Source organism: Euwallacea fornicatus, chromosome 34 (assembly GCF_040115645.1).
Source record: "Euwallacea fornicatus isolate EFF26 chromosome 34, ASM4011564v1, whole genome shotgun sequence".
Taxonomy (NCBI): domain Eukaryota; kingdom Metazoa; phylum Arthropoda; class Insecta; order Coleoptera; family Curculionidae; genus Euwallacea; species Euwallacea fornicatus.
Window position 1 is genome coordinate 1,233,433 of NC_089574.1, and position 22,664 is coordinate 1,256,096.

The following is a 22,664-nucleotide window of genomic DNA, read 5'->3' on the forward strand; positions in this document are numbered from 1 at the left end:
TATTAAAGAAAATAGTGAAAAGGCTCTCAAATATGCCGAAAAACTTCTTTAAAAAAGGGTGGAAGTTTGAAATCTACAGAAAATTTTGAAGAAATTTCTAAAAACAGTTTGATGTAGCACGAATGAACGAAGTTCTGTGTCAAAATCGGTCTTGTGTTTGTTTATCCAGACTTGTTGAAGTGTTCGCATTCGCTCTCTTCAGATCGCGAAAATTTCAAGAAGTGAAAGAAAAATGAGACATGATGTTTTTGATTGGAAGGAGGTTGAGTTTGAAGGTTGGCTTTCAGGTTTCATTCCTTACCAAATAAGTAACAATTGAACGTCACCAACTCTTATGCAGATCCAAAAGAAAAGCAAAATATTGGATTGATCGTATTTGATAAAAATTTTATTTTCTTTATTTACAACAATATCTACTAAATCTAAGTATATTATATATAATATATATTTCCAGTAACATCCAACAGGAAAAATCGCAATTCAATTAAATATGTATGATACAAGAGTTTACATGATGTGAAATTTGTATATAAATCAAACAGAATTTCAGTCCTTTTACCGTAACCGGATGTAGTAAGTCCATAGAATGAAATTCTAAATGAAAATTCAAAATACATATTATTTTAGAATATTTATACATTGGTGTATTAAGAAACTAAAAAGTACTATAATTCATAACTAACACTCTCTTTCTCTCTCTCCCTCTTCTTCTCTCTCTCTCTCTCTCTCTCTTTCACTCCTCTCTTTCTTTCTCTCTTCTATGAATAACATCTATTAAAGATAATTGTTACTTACATATGAAACACATCAAAAAGTTAATTTAGTTAGTAACCTTACATGTGTAACGAGTCGAATAGGAGTTATAGGGCCTTAAAAGGAATAGGACCTAATAGCGTGAAATAACATTTGAAAGGTCAGTAGTAGAGTGTATAATAAAAAGTTAACATCAAATTACATTAAAAGTAGTTTAAAAAGAGTTATTTACATTTCGTACATACATCACAATATATACTATTTACAAAATAACAATTGACTAGATTGTGGTAAAGCAAAGAAAATAAAAACAATTATCATAACTATCTTATGTGTCGAGATGATAACTTAAATATTAATTGAGCAGAATCTGTAAGATATTTACATTAACATTACAATATTTGACAACAGCCGGACACACGTCTCTCGTATTGTACAGAAAAGGTGAATAGGATTCATGTAAATTTGAGATATCTTTTTATTCATCTGACACGAATAATATAGTAGATAAGCATACTTTAATGACCTACGAAACCGAAATTTGTGATTATGTTGTGTTATGCGATGTTGCCGCTTGACAAATTTTGCAATGTTAGTGTGGGTTCATATGAACATATAATTTCAAGGCAAAAGAAACTGAAATGATAAAACGAGCTAATTGCAGGATGATAATATAACTGTTCCCCTGGATTTTAAATTGGAACAACTCATACTGAATGATTCATATCGAATGTATTTGGTCACTTTGGAACATCGATATGACGTAATGGAACTAATATTGTTAAATATCAAATGTCATGTTTCATTTTGCGATTGGACGAAATTAACACGGAATTAGATTTTTTAAATACCAACGTATATTTTTTTATTTAAAATTTGCTCGTAATTATCTTTTAAATAATCTAATACATTTATTCTTTTGACAAGACAATTGTCCCTTTGTCCACATTTTATAAAAACTTAAACTTTTGGTTCGTCTCTAGTATACGAGTCAAATTGCGAAAAGTCGATCACGATTGCCTTATATTTAGAGTACCCGTGACAAACCACTGCCGGTACCATTTTGGCAGATCCGTTTTACACAGACACAAATCGGTTCAATCTATTTCTCAATTTGACTTTTTGAAAAACCAAAAATTTTTTTTTTTTAATTTTAAACAAAATAATTGTTTTTATATGGTAAGCTGAAACAGAAAAATAATTCTTTTACATTGTCGAACTTATTTTTTCATACGAGTACAAATTTATAATTTTCTTCTCAATCCTCCTCTTGGAGTGTTTGAAAAGACATTAAAAACCTTTAATTCCGAAATTTAAATGCATTAGTTATCCTTTTCCACATAAAATAAATTATGAAAACAATAAAAATATATCGTTTTTGTAATACAGAAGAAAACTAATAAACTACAAGACGGAGACCTTTAAATGAATAAAATATTCCCGAACGCACATACTGCGTACAGAATTGCTCACTTAGTTCTTAAAACAATATATTCTGACTTTAAAACTTAACATTTAGGCCACCTCTAAATCGGACGAATCGTCCTCACTAAACTGCTGCGCAGAAGGTGGTGCTAAGATACGTTGCGCATCAATACTAGACCGTGAATCCTCTTCTTGAATCTTCCTTAACCTCTCCTGCTCTTCTCTTTTCTGTTTTCGCCATTTCGCCCGTCTATTTTTGAACCAAACCTGCAAATATAAGATAACGCTTATGATACATCTGTGAAGAGAGTTCAGACAACATCGATAATGATTGAGAATGGTTAAAGCAACTTTAAGAAATGTTTGTTCGTACGTCCAGTAATTTCTTGAATTATTGGGTCAGTCTTCGCGAAAAACAATTTAGCGGGACAATTGTATTTGGAATTCTTATAGAAAACATCAGGAACCCTCTTATCGTTTGGACTTTAAGGAATAAATGTTATAAAATTGATCTCTTAAACTGAATGAGGACAACCTCCATTTTCGACACGATGGAGCTGCCTTTCACTTCGCACTGCCATTTGGGGAGTGGCTGTACCTCGATAGACCAGGTGACAGAATGGACGGCAAGATCACCGGATCAGACACCCCTTGACATTATTAAATATACGATTTGTAATACTAAATGAAAGTATTGATCTGAAAACACAGGAACTTCGTGTCACAGAAGTTTAAAATGTTATTAAGACAGCTTTTTTAATAAATGAATGACATTAAAACATTATTTGTTTTATCTGCACACGAGTCTCGCTGTAATTTATGAACAAAACAACTAATTTCACATCTTTCAACATTGCGAAATATAGCATCCTATGTCCATCGCAAACTTGTATTGATATTAAAAATATCGTCGATTTGTGTCACCCTCAGTTTTCCGACATTTTTCTAGTATACTATGATGGTATATTCATGTCACAGCAAAATCGATATGCCACAAAAATGTAAAAAAAAATTACACTTAGAGGTGCGTAAAGAAATGTTATTTCCTCATAGGCAAATTCCGTTCTATAATCATGCAGTCTGTGCTTGGAGAGCCCCCGTTAACACAGTTTCTGTCGTGTGACCTATTTTTTACGAGCCATTTTAACTGATCACATAGATGTCGAAAAAACAAAATAAAATGGATCAGAAAGTGGTCTAGACGACCCTCTAGGTCTGCATCTGGTCTAGAGCCGAAAAGCGGTGCTGTCAGGTAGGAAAATTTGATTGAAAGTGCATACCTTGTGGTCGATGGTAAAAAAACCATATTAGCTTACTAAAAATCAAATTACAGACTGAAACATGTAAATTATAAAATCCGAGAGCTAATAAGTTGCCCGTGGTGTTATAACATCACATGGGTGGTACTAGAATATAATGACCATTGGAACCACTTGAAATGCCGCATTAACGCGGCTGTTTGTTTAACTTTTCGCCATCCCATCCTATTTGCTGGGGAATTTTAGCTTTTAAGTAGATAATAACTGCTCAGGGATATTTTCGTTGCATAATTTATACAGCAAAGGCATCAATTGACTGTATGATCAATTAATAGAGGATTGTCTTTTTGGCCTTAACGGCAGTCGTTTAAATGGGCCCGTACGAAGAAATTACAAACACACACAATAAAAAGTAAATATCTAAATCAAATATTGGTTTATCGTATACGTCTACATACATTTCCACCAAGTAAATATACTATTAAATTATAAGGTAAGTAAGTCTTCCTGGGTTGGGAATACATATGCACGTGCAGTACGTTGCAGCTTTCATAATGCTTAAAAGAGATCGGCGCTATTTAAGTTGATTTTTTAATTCAAATAAAGATTTTATTATTTATTTTGTTTTATTTCACCTTCGTTTCCCTTAGAGTCGTTCTATGTTACACGTTCGAATGCATTTATTTAGCGTTAACTAACGACGTTAGTTGCGAATTTAAACAACCCAAATAAATATTTATTTTTTTCTGTATGTATTTGAAACAATCTGTTATTCCCTCTCTTTAAAATAGCGAACAGGCGCAGAAATGTAACTTAAGCTCCTCCGTGATTGAAATCGAATAGTAAAATCTCCGACCGAGAAGAACACACTGAACTTAGAATTAGTCCAACGCCTTTTTGTCAAGATAATTAATAGAAGTAAATGAAGAAATATTACACTTCCTTCGCATACCTATTTCTTCAGGAATTAGAGGATCAACTAGTTTACCTTCATATGTTTTTCCATTGGTTCCAATAATTACCTCATTATTGAAGCGTGGCGGGCAAATCACGTGGTAGGTACTTCGCCAGACTAGCAATCGCCCTATAATTCTGGGTGAAAATAGTCATCTAGGACGAACGGTCCTTATTCCGTATAGTTTCGCATGTGTTTTAATAATCAGATTTTCCTCAATCAATACTCGGAATTGAACCATGGTTAGCCCTTTCGCTCGCCCTTTGGAAAAACAATCATTCGATGTGCATTATCCTGGCTTCGATTCGGCGAAGTAAAACAAACACGATGGAGTAGCGATTGTGTTTATTAATGCGATGATATGGGTTGTTCCCGAACAATGGCCCCGTATTAAATATGTTATTGTTGGGGACTAAGAATCGGCCCCATTTAGACTACTCGCCCCCTTAACTCGGCTTAATTGAGGGGTTATTTACGTTAAAAAGTGGTCGTTGAGAGGGTGCGCGGGAGACGTGCCGACACTTTTATGCTCTTCAACGATAATGCCTCTTAAGTCGCTGCTTCGGGGCTCGGGGGTGAAATAATCTCGAACAAATTTTTCCCAAAAAATCAATAGAGAGTCAGTTTTTGACCGTGGCTTCGCAGGTTACGTCATAATCGAATGACCACTTCAAAAATGACATGCCTAGAGTATGTTTACCCAAAATCGATGGGTCGAGTGGCTAGACAAGAAAACCAACAAGCTTCCGATTTTTATCCAAATTTCTATTTACACAATGTGTATTTGCTGACCACTACCGATTAGTGACTTTTTCGTTAAGATATGCGATGTTTAAACAATCATGGGTGGCAACCACTCTACAGGACAATACGGGTAATCTTAGAAATGGAAATGCGAAGATAGATTCGTTTGTGACTAAACAGATTTCAGTGGCGTATCACACATGCATGGTAATTCCAAGTATAATTTGATTTTTTTTCGTCCAGGCATTAAATACAATTTTCCCATAGTCCCTGCGTAAACAAACATAACATAACATGACCAACAATCAGTTTATTAGGTGCCGGAAATGCCCGCCCTTGGTTGCTTGACATTGCCTTAAATTATCATTAAATTTCCCTATTACACTTTCTAGCATACCAGGGATAATAGATTCTGTTTGCTCTAGTATTCTATGTCGTAATTCGTTTAAATTTGTCTGAATTTATTTTCCAAATAATTCTACAAAGAAGAGTATAGAGGGCTCAAATCGGGAAACCTCGCCGGCCATTCAGTTCCACCTCTTCTGCGTATCCGCCAAATAGGACATATCGTTTTAAGATTGTAGTTTTGGCGTTAACGTAAAATATGGTGGGGCTCCATCCTACAAGGACTACGAATTAGCTTACTGTTAAAAAATATAGGCGCGACTATTTTAGAATCAATTATTCCAGTCTAAGCAATAAACTATTCTGGTGAATATTTGATGTAATCTCGGTTTTTGGTCCGACCAACATGAACCACTTTGTCAAACCACATTTTCCTTAAGCAAAAAAATGTTATTTCCAATTGTTTATTGGTATAGGTATACCATGAGGCCCGTGAAAATTTCTTAGAATGGATGATCCAAAACGGCATTTAAAGTGCGGCGGTTGAAGGCCGCCCCGCTCTTTTTTGGACACGATATACGCTCGAATGTGTCACCATTTTATATCCCTTAAGAAACCTTAATAAAGTCTTAATAAAACTCTAATGGTTGCGTGAAGATCAAGTCGATCAAAATGCTACGAGTAGAGGGGCGCTGATAGAAGTATGTCATAGCAATGAATTGTTTTTTTTTTTTGTGGAAAAACATTTTTTGGGAACGCCTAACGGTTCAAAAAATGGAAATTGGAAGAAATGGATAAGCTAACGAAGTCACAGTTTGACCTCACTCAGAGTTGTTTCTGGAATACGCTCTCGCAAAACGTTTCCGTAAATCAACCACTTAAGATTCTTATTCGCTATATATACATTTCGTCTTCCATCGGCTACCGTATTTAAATTTAAGGACGCGGTCCCAGCAAAATAAATACAGGCAAAGCAGTTTAGTTAGTTTAGCAAATGGGGCGAGTGTTTTCCCAGACTCTAGACGGATATCGGGGCTCGATTTAGACGGAGATAAAATTATAAAATAACCGAGAATAACAAATCCGATGGAGATGTTCGTTTCGATTGTTTTTCCTACCTCTCTGCAAGGTTCTGCAGTAATTCTTGAAACTTCCTTTAGGCTTCGGAAAACAAAAGTCTACGTTTTCCACCAATTTCCGTGGCTTTGTTCACTTGTGAAACTCCAAGGATTTGTTAAGAAAACACAAATGAAAGCATTACTTAATAAATACACCAACAAAATTGCAGCTGGAGGAGGGGGGGGGGGGGCACAACGTACGTAATGAAAAAAAGTAATAATCCTTTCGCGCCCTATGCTCATTTGTCTCAATGTTCCTGGGACTCTGTAGGAGAATGGGTGCGTTCAGAGAAAAGAAGCGCTAAAGTGTTTGAATGCGCCTAACGGTTTTGCAAGCATAAAAAGGGATAAATCCAAATGGGAGTTAGACGAGTATCCATCGTTTGTCCTTTGTGACTTAAAATAATTGCGGTAGGTACGGCTCACAAATAAAACGGCGGAGCATTTTTTATTTCCCTTAAATTAATTTCGAATTTAGCTAAAATTGATGTCGTGCCCATGATTCGCGTTAATTAACGTCGTATCGCAATAATAATACACCTATAAAGTACTAAAGAAAACTCGCTCAGGCGGAAAACGCGCCCCATTCATCGTTCGTCGCGAAATAAGAGTTCCAGGGAGAAAACTTAAATTTATAATTAAGTTCGCGGAGGTTTCAAAAATAATCAAAGTTAAGCGGGAAGAAATGAAGCGCGTATCGCAAATGAACTGAAATATGTAAATCTTGGAATAACTCGTTAATATTCTTTTGTATTTTACTATTGAGAGTGTACCGTCTATTGTAAATAGAGGTATAAGTTGCGTGCCGCGAAGTGGGGTTTACATATACCTAGTCTTTTGTCGAAAGAGTGGTTATACAAAATTTACTTTTAATTACTACGAGACTAAAACCGTTTCTGAAAACCGAAAAAATAATCCTCTAAAACCCACAAAATACATTTCATAATTTAAAATGGCGCCCTCGCTCTAATTCAATTAAGTTTGACCGGTCCCCGTTGGCCGCTGTTTCAGGAGGCAGTCAGATTATTCTATTACCGAGTATCAACATCGGTTCAGGCTAATTTTGTTTAGTCTCAAAACATTTCATTGTTTCGAGTGGATCAAAAATTCAACGCGATGTTAATTATTACGGCCCGAAAGGGGAAGTCCGACGCCGAATCGGAATAATCCGCCTTGGGCGAGGCAAAGCAAGAATCCGACTCGGCTGCCCCAGCTAGAAAAACTTTTGACGAATCGAAATTCATCGTTCGAATCCGTCCATCGATTTACCAACGAACTTTTAAGTTTCGAGCCATCAATAATTTGGAACTGATCTGCTTGAAAAGGGACAGAAATCAAGTCTCGATCTTGACCACCTCTCGCCAAACCATTAAAAATATTATTCCGGTCACGTGGTCCATCGACACGGAAATCGGCTTAAAAGCGGTACCTCTGAACTTGGAACAAACTGTGGAACAGTTTTCTTAAGATCTGACGTTTGTTCCCACTGTCGGCGAATTTGCTATTGCCCCCACCCCTTCACTTTCCATAGCAGCAGTTGTCCTCGCAACGGTGGGAGTGAAATTTCTGGCATGAGCTACTAGAGATTATATACAGAGAGGCCAAGAAACCATCGGAAGATAAGATACAAGGAAAATCGATGAAATTTCCCCATCGCCGCGACAACAAAGGCCGAGAAGCTTTGTCAGGAGGAATCCCGTTCCTCTGCATGCGAGTTATCATCCTGGTGAAGTTGTCTGGCCTCAATCAATCGGCCGAAAATGTTAACCGAAAGGACATCGAATCGGAACGGAATAAATGTTTATCATTACGTCCCCGTATTGGATTTTCCTTTATAGTTATTAAAGGAAGTGAAAGCCGAGACTGACATTTAGGAAAATAAATCTTAAAAGGGTTACCATAGTTCTAAATGGATTATTGGCTTCAGACGGCAAATATTTACTGATTATCAATGCAACAGAACTTCTATTAAGGCGGTCTGGCTATTTACATAATTACATTTCCGAAAAAATCCGATTGATGACAGCGGATGCACAATGTCTCTAAGACAGGGACAACTCGACAGCGAAATCGAACATCGACCAAGTATTCAGCTTGAGCGCAATTTACGTCCGGCCCATTTTATTTGCCATTGTCGCCCATGGGTGTCCCCTCCGGAGGACGGAGAATTCGCTCGATGGCCCCCCCTGTAAGCCCGATCTCAAGCCACTCGACTATCAGAAATATTCTCCGGACAACAATGAAATCTTTACGGAGAGATATAAGAGAATTTGAGTGAAGGAAAACGAAAACTGCTTGTGCCTCACAAAGGTGTAGAGCTCAAGCTTTCCGGGATCGATCGAGCCCTTTTCCGATGACAACGCGTTCAGTTCCGCATACGTACACATGCACCCAAATCTTTCCCGTTTGACATTTATTGAAACAGACGGCACAATGTTGTACGCAGGTATATTTCCGGAAGAGCGGATTGATGATGGCGTTTCTCGATGTCGGCGAACGACACAGGATCCGCCCTCTGCCCGGTTAAATTGGAATTATTTCCGGTAGGATGAACGAATCGCGCGCCTGGTAGCTTCACATCAAAGACAAAAGTCGTTGCGCTCATAAAATTCACTTAAAACTGCTTTGTCGCTGCGAAAATGAGCGATCTAATTGGTATTATTCGAGAGGATAAAGCGAAAAGCTGACGATAATGAGCGACAACAAACGGCCGATATCATTTAAAACGCGCCAGGCTTTGTTTCGGATAAATTCGTACTTTGAATGATTACAAAAGCTTCCCTGGTGGAAGGGTAATTATTACTGGTGCTGTTTTGGTTGCTTTGTGTCGCCGATTTTACACGTGATGTTTCTAGTTTGATATTTAAATTCAGGTAAACGAACTAAAGAGTTAATAGCACTTTTCAAAGTCGAACGTTTAAGAAAATCCAAGTAATTTCCCTAGATCGAACTTTCGCCATGAAAATTTCGGAGCTGAGAGCGGAAACTCCGAACTGTCCAATGAAGCAGCGCGTTGGCCCCCTGTGACAGCTTAAAACTTGTCAAATTCGAATGCCGCTTCGGTGTTAATTTTTATGTTAGACCTACAGCAGGTCAAAAGAGTATTCACACACCCAGGCGAATGACGTTTATTTACATTTTTTTCTTAAATTAAAAACAATTAAGATAAAAAAAAACAATTAATCCACACAAATAAGGCACTATTACGCTGATTTCTAAAAAAATGATCGAAAAACTGCTTCTTTGTGCAAGAAAATCAAAGGAAAATGTCTTCAGGTATGCCCGAAAAAGTGTTCATACACTACCGAAAATGAACATTTGTAACTTTAAATACCGATACAATGAAATCATTAATATTTCGTGGGATAACCCTGAACATCAATCACAGCTTGCAAACGACGATTCACTGATTCCACCAAATTACAAGTAATACTTTCAGGTGTTTTGGACCATTCGTTTAAAATGATATTTTTTAGTTGTTCTTTACTTGAAATTTCCATTTTCCTAATCTGCCTTTCCAAATGTTCCCATAAATGCTCAATAGGATCGAGATCGGGAGATTGGGGAGGTGTTTTTAATAAATGAGGAGTGTTATATAGCAACCATTCCTGAACTAATTTCGATGAATGCTTCGGATCATTGTCTTGCTGGAAGTAGAATCCTTCAGCTAGTCCAAGCTTTTCAGCACTGTTTTTTAAATTGGCCTTCAAGATATCTTTATACATGAATCTATCCATGTTTTCTTCAATAAAAGCCAAATTACCCACACCATTTGCTGCCATACATCCCCAGATCATTATGTTTCCACCGCCATGTTTAACTGTCGCTTTCAAATTGCACTTCTTCAATCTTTCACCGGGTTTTCTCCATACCATCTTGGCACCATCTGATCCGAATATGTTGAATTTACTCTCATCAGAGAATATCCAAAACTCCATTGGCTTATTAATATGTTCTAAAGCGAACGCAACTCTTTTCTTTCTATTCACTTTATTCATCCACAGCTTTTTGGCTGCTCTTCTCCCATGGAATCCCATTCTCCTTATGTGATACCTAATAGTTTCAGGACGGATTTGTTGTCCAGTGGTCTCTTCTAGTTGTGAAGCGAGGTATGGTGCGCTTACACTGGGATTCTTTTTAATTTGATGGAGAATGTAGTTCTCATTTCGTTGAGTTATTTTTTTTGGCCTTCCACAACGTCTTAAATTTGCCACCGACCCAGTTGATCTATATTTTTGTATTATGTACTGAATAGTAGGATAGCTTATTCCAACGGATTTTCCTATTTTTCTATAAGATTTTCCTCCCTGATGATATTGGATTATTAACTTTTTGATATCTTCACTAATTTCTTTTCCTCTTCGGCCCATAGTTATTATTTTTAAATCCGCTTTGCACTAACTTGGTTTAAAATGAACTAGTAAATACTTATCGCAAATAAATGGAATTTGTATACAAGAAACTTAATAAAACAAGGACCAGAATGTTTGTGTATGAATACTTTTTTGGGCATACCTGAAGACATTTTCCTTTGACTTTCTTGTACAAAGAAACAGTTTTTTGATCATTTTTTTTTTAGAAATCAGCGTCATAGTGCCTTATTTGTGCGGATTAATTATTTTTTTATCTCAATTGTTTTTAAGTTAAGAAAAAAATGTAAATAAACGTCATTCGCCTGGGTGTATGAATACTCTTTTGACCTGTTGTAGTTGCAGACTTACTCGAACTTCCATTATATTGCTCCAAATGGAACTCTTTTCATGAAAAATTCGCGTTTCTTAGACAAAAACGCGAAGCTCCTTAATGAAGCGCGTGCAAGTGGGCCCAGTTGTCACGAGGCTTCAATGTTTTAATTTATTTAAAAACGTTGTCGCTCAACATCAATCTTGATTAGAGTTGCACATTTGCACCAAATTCTCCTAGAGGTAAGTGGGGAACCTCAAGCTTAAATGATTGCAACGTGTTAAGTGTATTGGTACTTAGTTCCATTCTACCGAAATAAGTCTAAGGTCTCCTCGGCGGTTTCCTCATTACAAAGTTACATATTCAATCCTAGCTTTGCTAGAGTTGTATTGCATTATGAATAATTCGTTGAGAAAACTAATCCCTTTTTAGCGTGTACACAGTCAGATGTCTCAAGTGGTTATGAATTCAATCAAAATTTCAGCTATAATTCTTTAAAATTCTAGAAGCTATAGAGTCAACAAATAAACGGCAGTTTTGAATCTATGTTTACATCAAGGTTTTCGCCGTATCGCTGTGAGGACACGCCCTATGCGTTTATCAATGCAATTCTGCAACCATCCTGTACAATTTTCCAATTCTTATGAAAACTGGCAGATATTTAGCCCTTAAAAAGTTCTAAAATTTCGAGTGAAGCCTAAGACGCTTCAGTAAGTAAGGAGGTTTGATAACTAGGATTTTTCAAAAAGTCAGTATCGCCATGGGTTTGCACATTATGAAGTTTCACCCTCGATCTCCTACAGGAAACTTTATTGTAAGTATTAGAAAAACTTGTCGGAAATCACCGCGAATAGGTAAAGTTTGAGAGAGTTTCTGATAAGTTTTTAGACGGGGATTTATATTTTCTCTACAGAAATTACATAATTTACATACTCTCAAACCAAGCGGAAATTTTGTAGCCTTATCAGAAATAAATCGACAAGAAGATATCAGATACCTTACAAGTGAATCGTGTTATTTACATAAGGGGCGAACTAATAAAATCTCGGGCACCCCATTTACGCGGCTTTGTGCCCTGGGAAGCCCCAACCGCATACGCAAATTAGGATACCGAATAAGTAAACAGCCATTCTTCTTTTTAATATGAAAATCGATCTCCGAATCCCTATTATTTTTCCAATCGAATTTAAATGCATTAGTCCTGGAGAAATCTTAAGCGTACACAAGGAAATAAAGGAAAGCAATTTATCCCCCGGAGATAAGTAATAGCTGAGTTATACAGTATTAGAATGTTAGATATACACAGTTGCTATGCAACAATTTGAGAACAGTTTGATTCGATAGGATTGTTCCTACCGACAGCATTAGACTAATTAAATATAAAATAATTAAGTAATTGAACTCATTTGGGCCGTGTGGGGTGAGATACATACGCTGCACTTATGTACAATATAAGAACCAAAAATCTCGCATAAATTCGTTAAAAATTGAAAGAAAATTTTTCATGAAAATTTTGAAATCCGTCAAATATTGCTTTTAGTTGTGCATTTTTTGACGTAACATACATGTATACAGGGTTACCCATTTAGTAGATAAGTATATTTTTTTGTTTCGTGTTTGAGGAACACCATGTATATTATGACGTTTTTGAGTTCTTTGTGAAATTCCGAAAATACTTTGTGTAACGTACCTGTGTCCAAATTCAACGGTTGTTGAAATATTTGCGGACTGTGGCAATTCGAGTGGCCTGCTAGATAACCAGACCTAGCCTCTATTACTTTTTTAAAATTATGTGAATCGCAGGACGAATTTAAACAAACTCAACAATATGGAAGATTTAAAAAATGAAATTACTCAAGAAGCCACCAAATGCTCATTTAGATGATAGGAAAAGTTCTTGAGCGATTTGCATTGCATCTTGCCCACTGTCAGGAAGTAAAGGCGGTAACATTTAATACTTTAGATTATAGTAGCTCATAATATTACTTTTAAGTATGTTACTATGTTTAACTATTTCTATGTTTGTTTTTTTTCGAAATCTGTTAAACGTAGGTACGGGAATGTTATATGAAACTTGTTCAGAGTCTCTCAAAAACTCTAAAATATCATAATATACATGGGGCTCTCTAAGAAAAAAAAAATTAAAAAATGCCTTTATTTGCTACATGGGTAACCCTGTATGCATGTCTGTCGCCTCAAAAAATATACAACTGAAAACAATAGTTGACGTGTTTCAGCAGTTTCATGAAAAATATATAATGCAGTTTTTAACGAATTTATGCGCGACTTTTGGTCTTCTACGTATAAGAGCGAGTTTTATACGGAGTGTTCTGTAGCAACAAGAATGAGAATAAATTGCACTGCTTAGAGTTACAGACTTGAAATTGCTTCCGAGCGGGTTTTTGGAAGAAGTATTTCAACTTACTTGATAGGTGGCGCCACAAGCGCCTTATCGACGTACAAAATAACGACCTAATTTGTCTTTACCCAACTGATATGGAAATCATCAATGTTGATATGAAAAAGTTAGGTCGATTTTTCGTACCGTGGTAAGACACAGATGATGTCACTCATCAATTAGCTCAGAAGAAAGATTCCTAGAATGGAAATGAGCAATATTTTTATAAGGCATATTTAGCTGAATTACTCCATTCTATAATCCATTAGCGCGCTTTGCTCATTTGTATCTATGTTCCTTGGACACGCTGTATAATAATGGTTCGCACTACATACTGTGAGCTTTATCGCCAGCGCTATCGCACCCGGAGCGTCTTTTCGAAAATTACCTCAACGCGTTCCTCTTTCAGGTCGACTTTAAGGGCGAGCTGTTCGCGAAGTACCACGTCGGGGTAGTGGGTCTGTTCGAAAGTGGCCTCCAGCTGTTCCAGTTGCTCCTCACTGAAAATGGTCCGATGGCGGCGTTTCCGCTTGGGCGGCTGATGATGATGGTGGCCCGCTGAACTTGCTAAAGAGGCGGCTTGGGAGGCGGCTGCCAACGCGTGTACGTAACCTGGGTACAGACCTGGGTAGGCCATAGCTGGAACAATAGCGACGTCTTTATTAATATTAGGTTCGGTTGCAGTTTGGTTTGCGTTCTATGAGCGTGTGCGAGGTCGCAAGAAATGCAGCAATCACGGCTGATTAGCTGGGAGCAGAACATCGAACACTAAAAAAATTTATGAAGCCTGACTGTAAATATCTAGAAGAGATTTCCCTTTCATAATTCTTTTCTATTTTTTCCGGCCCAAGGGGAAGGCACAATAGCCCAACCTCGTGACTACCCACGTTCCGAGCTCCACGCTTTAAAAACCAATAAACCGAAAACAACAACGAAGAAACTTCGGTTTGCAAACAAAACGAGCAACATAAAAGTAAAGCTTTTAAACAGAATTCCCGCAAGATTAAAATCGCCTTACTCAAAAAAATCCCACAATTTTTAACTCGCTTATTAGGCTGTTTTCTCGACTTAGAACGGGTCAGTCATGCATGCGAAAGTTCGGGTTTTCCAACCCTCGGGCATTATAATCTCAAACTAAAAAGCGCAATATTTTTTTTGGGAATCCTCCAGGGAGTCGGCGGTATTGATTTTGAACCGAAGACGTGGAAGTCGAGGAATCACAGTTGAATGCTGATTAATGTATGGATGATTTTATATGCATTAGAGGGCTAGCCTAGGAAGAGAAGTCAAGGGGTTGACATCAATTAAAAATAATATGGAGCACCAATGCCAACGTATATGGTCCAACGTCAAGTTCTTTCACACTGTAGGTACCATGTACGGGGACTCTCCTGGGGTGAAGTGTTCGGATTAGAATCTCACACAGTATTTTTCTTTGATCGCAGCGACATTAAGATTTTGGTGCCTATAAATTGATGAAGTCGTCAAACATGATTAAAAATTTAAGCCGCTAAGCACCTATCGAGGGTCCTATCAAGTCGTTGTAGGTAGACTGAGGAGATCCCGGTAATCGATATTGTAACTGGTGAATTACAAGACGTGTCCACAAACAAGTTCCGATTTGTCAAATACGAGGAACTTTCCATTGCAATTCTTGAATTGAAATTAGCTTCAATGTATCTTAAACTACTTTTCAACATAATCGCCACTTAGATGCAGGCATTTATCATAGCGTGTAACCAGCCCTTGTGTACCGCTGTCCAGAAAATCGGCGTCCAAGGTATTCATCCAGTCCGTAGCCACTAGTTTTACTTCATCATCAATATTGTATCGATCGCCTGCTAAAAGTCGTTTTACACGGAGAAAAAGATCATAGTCGCTGGACTCGGGATCAGAGCTGTAGGGTGGCCTGGACGATCAAAAATTTCCCATTCAAATTTCTTCAAAGGTGCCATGCAACAAACCAATTCCCGGGGTACGACGATCTGGCTGCTTAATTTGTATGGCCCTTCATAGACTTTGTAGCGTAGCACAATGAGCAGGTTTATTGTGTTTCCTTGTTCCATGAAATCTACGAGCAAAATGCCGTGCCTATTCCAAAACACTGTACGCGTGGTGTTCCGATTGGACATCGCCTCTTTGAATTCCTTTGGTTTTGGAGATGCACCATGTCGCCACCGGTTCGATTGTTGGTTGCTCTCCGGTGCGACATAAGCAATCCACGTTTCGTCACCAGTTACAGTATAGTTCAACGATTCGTCACCGACATCATTGTAGTGCTCCAAAAATGTCATTCCTGTTGCATCGCCGTAACTTGTGTTTGGAAACGAGCATTTTCGGCACCCATATTACGCAAAGATAATACAATTTTTCTCTCACAATTTCGTGCAAGAGAGACTTTGAAATTTATGGGAAATGAGTGGCCATTTCTGAGACTGCAAATCTTCTGTTCTCCCGAGTTCTTTTAGTCCCTTGTTGAACCAAATTCTCAGTGATAAAAAGCGAACTTTAACGGATAATGAACCACGATGGTGAGTTGGGTATCAAAAATGTTAGATATTTTTCCCTGACTCAGTCGTGGAGCGATATCCACCGTGGATGAGTCACGTATAGGCGATTCCGAAATTGAAAAAATTTTGGAGTATTATAAAAATGAACCTTCGTTATGGGACTCTACACAGGAGGAATATAAAAAAAGGAAAGCTCATATTGCAACAGCCAGTAGAATCGCGAAAGCATTAAATTTACCAAATTTCACAATCGCTAATGTAAATAATAAATTAAAAAAATTTCGAAACTCGTACGCTTCAAACAAGTCGAGATGCAAAAAGCGATGCTTCTACTGAAGATATGCAGAGTGTTTCTTAATGGATGGTAAAAAGCAAAATAGATGAATCAGGAGTTGGTTTTAAGATAAAAACTTCATACAAAGTCATGTCTTAAATTGCTTTCATTTTTATTTGCAGTGTTAGTTTCATTTTTTTTTCAATTTTCATTAATTTCTCTTTTGTTTATAAAGGTAATTAACTCAAAATTTATAGTAACAATCATTTTAGCATTACGAACACATCGAAATAACAATTATTTAAAATATTCTGCAGGATGCAACTTTTTTCGTAGTCACTCTCAATATTTTGCATTAGAACTTTTTTATACCATTTTGTAGATTTTATTCATTAGCTTCATTTAATTTCTTACGTTTTTCATTAACTTTTTCGCCTCTTTAGTTTTTTTTTTGTTAGGAACAATAGTTTAAGAGATATTTGCAAAAACTGAAACTATTAATTTAGATTAAAATCAAAGCAATTGCTGACATTGTCCTCCTCCTTTCAAGATACAAGGTTCTACTCTTCTTCTCATGGACTGCCGGACACTATAAAAAAATCGCACTTGTACTTTTATTAGTTTGATAAGCATTAATAATTTTTCAGCAATTTACCATCTTGCCGTTTTATCATATCCTTAGATCAACTGAAGCAAACATAGTCAGATATTTTTTGCAAATGTTTCTCAGACATTGTTCTTAATAAAAAAAAAATTAGAGAGGCAACAAAGTTAATAAAAAACATCAGAGATTAAATTAAGTTAATGAATAAAATCCAAAAACGTCATAAAAAAAAGTTATGATGTAAAATACTGAAAGACCCATCGGTTCCCAGTAAAAAAATGAAAATAATCACCCAGATCTTAGAAACAGCTGTGTTTAAAGATAAGGCAATATTAACAAAAGCTGCAAATTTTTTGGCTCAGAATATGATGCTTTCGAGAAAATTAAGGCAGTTGATTAAAATAAGCTTAAAAAAAAAGACTTAAAATAAGCAAGTTATTGGGGTTTGACGTCATGAAACTTCGGAGGCCTATTACGGAGGTAATAGAAATGATTTTTCTCATTAATATACGTCAAAACGTAGCATATTAGGGCCTCTTAGAGCCCCATAAGACTGATCCCGACATTCACCACAGTTAGGCTATAGCACCGATTTCCGTGAAACCTTGCAGCTATAAAAAATTTCAAATTTTCCTCAATAACTCGGAAACGGTAAAATTTCGAAATAAGACCCTTTACATAAACCAGCATTAAAATTTGACGGAAAATCCGAAAATAGTCAAAAAATTGCGGGGTTTCGTTTAAGAAAATATAACTTGGTATTATCATACTCTTATGACGCATCATGTACATTTGAAACTACTTTTAAGATACGCACCTCTTCTTGACCAAAAACTTTGATAGGAAACATTTCCTTGTAAAACTCATATTTACCGAGATACAGCGCTCTAACGTACTAGTGGACAACTCTATATAGTGCGAGGACTGTCTTTCAACTTTTGCACACATATAGCTAGTAGAGCTAGAATAAAACAATAGATTTTTGAAGGCGTCAATTGTTTCTTCTGGCTAATGACCACACAATCCGTTTTTGAGATTCGGGAAAGCAAAAAAATCTTTAGGACTTAGGTCGGTACGAAGGAAGGTCTAACGATTCAACGGTTTGTAGCTGTAAAGATTCTATTGTCTTTGCGATCTGTATGCAAATTTGCCTTGTCCTGGTGGAGGATGGTTCGTCGTTTAGGATTGATTTTTCTAAACTCAGCAATGACTTCCGACAAATAGATGGTTGTGTACTAATCGTTAGTAACAGTTCTTTGGTGTCGTAGAAGATTGTTGCTACATGGCCTCTTTTCGAAACAAACGTCTTGACCATTTTTTTGGACACACTTCGAGAACGGATGTCTTTTGTTGGTTTTTCTTTACTCTGAAATACCCAAACAGACGACCGGCGTTTATTTTCTGGCTCACATGAGTGAATCCGTTATGCTTCACCGCTGCCTTTTGACTTTTTGATTTCTTCCATTGAAAAGGTCTAAAGTTATTCGACACCACTTGACTTTGGCTTCTTCCCGTTCTTCGGCTAACAGATGCGGCGTTCATTAGGACTCAAATTTTTTTACAGCCGATTCTTCGTGCAAAATTTCTTGAACTGACGACTTCGAAATCCCCAATAATGCCTCAATCTCGCGATATGTCGCATTTAAGTTAACTAAAGATTTGAGTAGCGCCGTCATTTATTTTTCTGTATGCAAAACATAAAACGAAGCTTTCGTATTCGTACATGAAATAAAAATGTCGCTTTTCCTACGTTACGGCTGTTTCCATCAGGTGTAAATTCACGCCAGCTTAAATATTTTTAAAACCCGAACTAACACCTCTTCAACTTCCCTGCAGAACCGTTAATATGGTAAAACTTTCTGAGGTGTTAGTTTTAATGTTAGAGGCCTCTGGTTTCATATTTACGTACGATTTACCGAATGGATGTCACAATATCGAAACATTATTTGTTTATTTGCAATTTGCAGAAATTTACCATTTCCAAAAATATTGTTCATAAACCATATTTGCGGCGCAGCGTTGCACAATATGTAAAACTGATACATAATAGTTTAATGGGCCCTGTGTTTGTTTTTAATTAAAAGAAAGCAAGGATTCGCTCAAATTCAGTTTAATTATGGCCGACAATGGCACGAAAACAACCCCGATACATTATGCATATGTGACTAATTCAATGTTTGGTTTATTTGCGAACGTTTCCAAAAATATTTTCTCAGAAAACTGAAAAAAAATGCTTTTATATCCATTTATGCCAATTAAATATTTCCACAATGACGCAACTGGCATTAATTAAAAATATCGTAAATCCTTAATTCTGCATGTATTGGACATTCTGGGCAATTTTAACCGAATAATATTGAAAGCAATTCGTCAAAAATTGTCGAAATATTTTATTTTCATCTAACATTTTTGCTGTCTGTCCCCTTGACACGCCCGTTCATTGTGAGCAACCTCATAAGTCCCAATACAACTTAAAAATTCAATTAAACCTCAACAAGAAGGCAAACCAGGGCGAGAAGTGTTCGTAACTGACCTGAAATCCGATTAGCCACAGGCGAAACAATAAAATTAGCATGATCATGCCTTGGGATGGCAATGAAGTAATGACGCACTTCCCCCAAATCTTTCATCTAAGTTACTGGCGCAAAATTGAGTAACTAGAGAAAAAGAATTTCAAAATAACAGAAGAATTGCCGATTGAAGATAATGAAAAAGTTAATGAATAAGGCGGAAGAAAATGCCTTCACCACGTATAAGTTTCAGGGATGGGCGGGTTGTAGCACTCCCGTCGCATTCACACAACGCATGAATCTGTTGGAATGTGACTCCTCCAAGCCAGCGTTGGGTAGCCGGATTGGTTGTCCTCCCTGGTGAAACACTCATAAAAACTGGATTATGAAGAGGGGAGGGGGCTTCGACAAAATCCAAGAAATAAATATATTTTCATATTAAAGTGATTTACACTATGTGCCCCTAATGACCGAAATTTTACCATGCTGCGCATCTTCCCAATAACTATACAGAGTATCCGAAATATGTTTTAGTTTACATTTTAGTTCGAAACGATACATCTGCTAAGCAATAGTTAACATTCCTTATTACATCAAAATATAAAAAATACCCGCAATTTTATTATTACAACGTAGCCTGAAGAATTTGATTGTATATTAAAATTTAATACACTTTCAGCGTTTTGGAAAGGGTATATACAAAGTAAGTGTATCGAGAACACAAAGAGTTGCGAAATAATAGCATTTAATAAATTTTAATTTTAATTTTCTAACTGTAGTACTGAAGAGCTTCCTCTGAAACTACGTTTATAAAATGTTTTTACATCAAAAAAGCGGGTTTGAAGTTTAAAAGAAAAAATCGTTTTATTACTGTTTGTTAAAAAAAAAATGCAGTGGTCGATTTAATTGTGATTTTCGCCGTTCATCCAGAAATTTTTGGGGCGCGCCCGCAGAGCAGGCCTTTGGGAATTTTGAACAATACAATAACGACATCCAGTGGAATTTTTAATTTTCATAATTCTTTCGAATAGATAAACTGAAAATACAACTGTTCTCTTGCTGAGTGTATTTTCGTATGTTTTACCATTTTCCAGAGTCTTAGCCAGAGCAGCTTAAAAAAAAATTTTAACTCAAAAAAATGAAATAAAATAGAATTAACACTGTAAAATTTGCAGAAATTATTCGAAAATCGCTGCCACAAATATATAAATTTTAAAAACATCGGGGTTGTTTCTCAACACTCTGTATTTCTGAAATAAAACGATTCTCGATGTAAGTGTATAAAGACATGTTTTCTTGATTCGACCCAAGAATATATTTAGAAAGTCTATTGTATACCTACAACACTTAGGGAACAAGGGTATACATCTTTATCCCGATTTTGATATTACCTGGGTTTTATTTAACTTTGTACTTACCCAAAAATTCAGCCGATGACCCAAACCCGGCACCGGTACTACCGATATGTCCAAAACCAAAAGCCGTTGGTTGACCCGCCTGAAAGATCACGGGCGGACGAGGATTGAGGGCCGTGGAAACGGCCCTCGGCCGGGACAAAATACTGTCAATTGTGAACAAAGAAGCACCACTCGAAGTCGAAGACGATGTCGCAGGACAGTTCTTCCTGTAAACCGGCTTGAAACCCTCATGCATCTGATTAAGAAACATTAAATGCTGCGGCAATACGGCCGCTTGCGGGCCCGACGTTTCGACCATTCTATACTCCTCTTCAGGGAAATCTTCCGGGCCGCTGGACTCACACCAGTCCAACTCGCTAACTTCGCGCTTTACGTTGGTCGCCAGCTTTACGACATGAACTAAACCGGACAGACCGAAACTGACGGAGATTAACGGTTAAAATTCGAGACGTCCTCAAAAGAAATCGAAGAGCAGAACGCAGCTACGCCTACTGGAGTTTTGATTGGTCGTCGGTCTCCAATAGAACTAGAGTCGGAGTTTACAGGGGATGCTTTTATGGAGACTTTACACACTGAGGGGTATTTCACTGAATTCCATTTCGTCCCTTTGTGTCATACGTCTCGCCGGGGCGTGCGAGAGGTAATCGGTTAGTTATTTAAATTATGGGCATTAAGCTTTCGCCATATTGCATTATGCGACTATACGGGCATTAAGAAGATGTACTCTTAATTCGTTTTTTGTTACACAGAACAGGAAGGGGGAAAATTAACTGACATACATGTTCTAGACACATACCTAAGTACCTACATACATTGTTCGTGCTGAAATGCCATGTGTGCTCATTTGTGTTTTAGGGATTATGTCGTACATTTTAAAGCTTAAACAGCTTAACGATCAATTGCACCGTTTGTCTCAAGCCAGAACAGGGTAGAAGGGGGGCTGGGAAACTGATATGTACATTGAATGATCATATAGCACCAGCCGCATGTTATTTTCCTACAATAAAGGATGGCTTTAACGCATGCAGAAAGTGGGGTTTTACCGCACATAACCACGGGTGCATGAATCAGTGTCAAAATCAATAAGTGTGCAATAATCGTGTTTTGAAATTTTTTTGCTGCATGTGTGCGTGTAAAATTTTTATCATACTCTATTACTTAATTCGATTTAGGACAGGTATATTAACACAGGTAAGTTCGTAGACCAGATATGGTATCTAATTCGTGCAAAAGTGTCCTTATAGTACTCAATTAGTGACCTAACTCCGCTTCGAGTATTTTGTTGATTTGGAAACAGGGTGAGGTACAGTATCACTTTCCGCACTGATTGGGTAAATAATTATTTAAGATAGCGACTTACTCTGGACAAAGACATTAAAAAAGATGTTTTTAAATTCTTTGCTCACACTAATAAAACCTATTTTGATGTGTGTTAAAATACTGAAAAGTACGACTCCTCTTTTTTTAAAGTAATTTTTTCTTATCTCCCTAGAGAATATGTCCCTAATTTCACATTTTTCACAGTTTTCAAGACGTTTTATAGAAGGTTGGTTACTCCTTTCCACCGTCTTTGAGGGGCTCTTTATGACACTTAGAATGCTTCAAAACTCCCATTGTTTAACACATCTGCATAAGGTCTAAAACATACCGCTTTAAGTCCCATATCAG

General features: G+C 37.0%; 1 protein-coding gene across 1 annotated transcript; it reads right to left on the minus strand.

The window, feature by feature from the left end:
* Nucleotides 1–452: 452 nt before the first annotated feature.
* On the minus strand, nt 453–21,490 carry LOC136348684 (homeobox protein goosecoid-like). The gene is made up of 3 exons (XM_066299746.1): nt 20,997–21,490; nt 14,069–14,319; nt 453–2,445 (listed from the first exon to the last, which is right to left on the minus strand). Exons 1-3 carry the CDS (start codon nt 21,292–21,294, stop codon nt 2,269–2,271), a joined length of 726 nt encoding a protein of 241 aa, XP_066155843.1. The 5' UTR covers nt 21,295–21,490; the 3' UTR covers nt 453–2,268.
* Nucleotides 21,491–22,664: the final 1,174 nt, after the last annotated feature.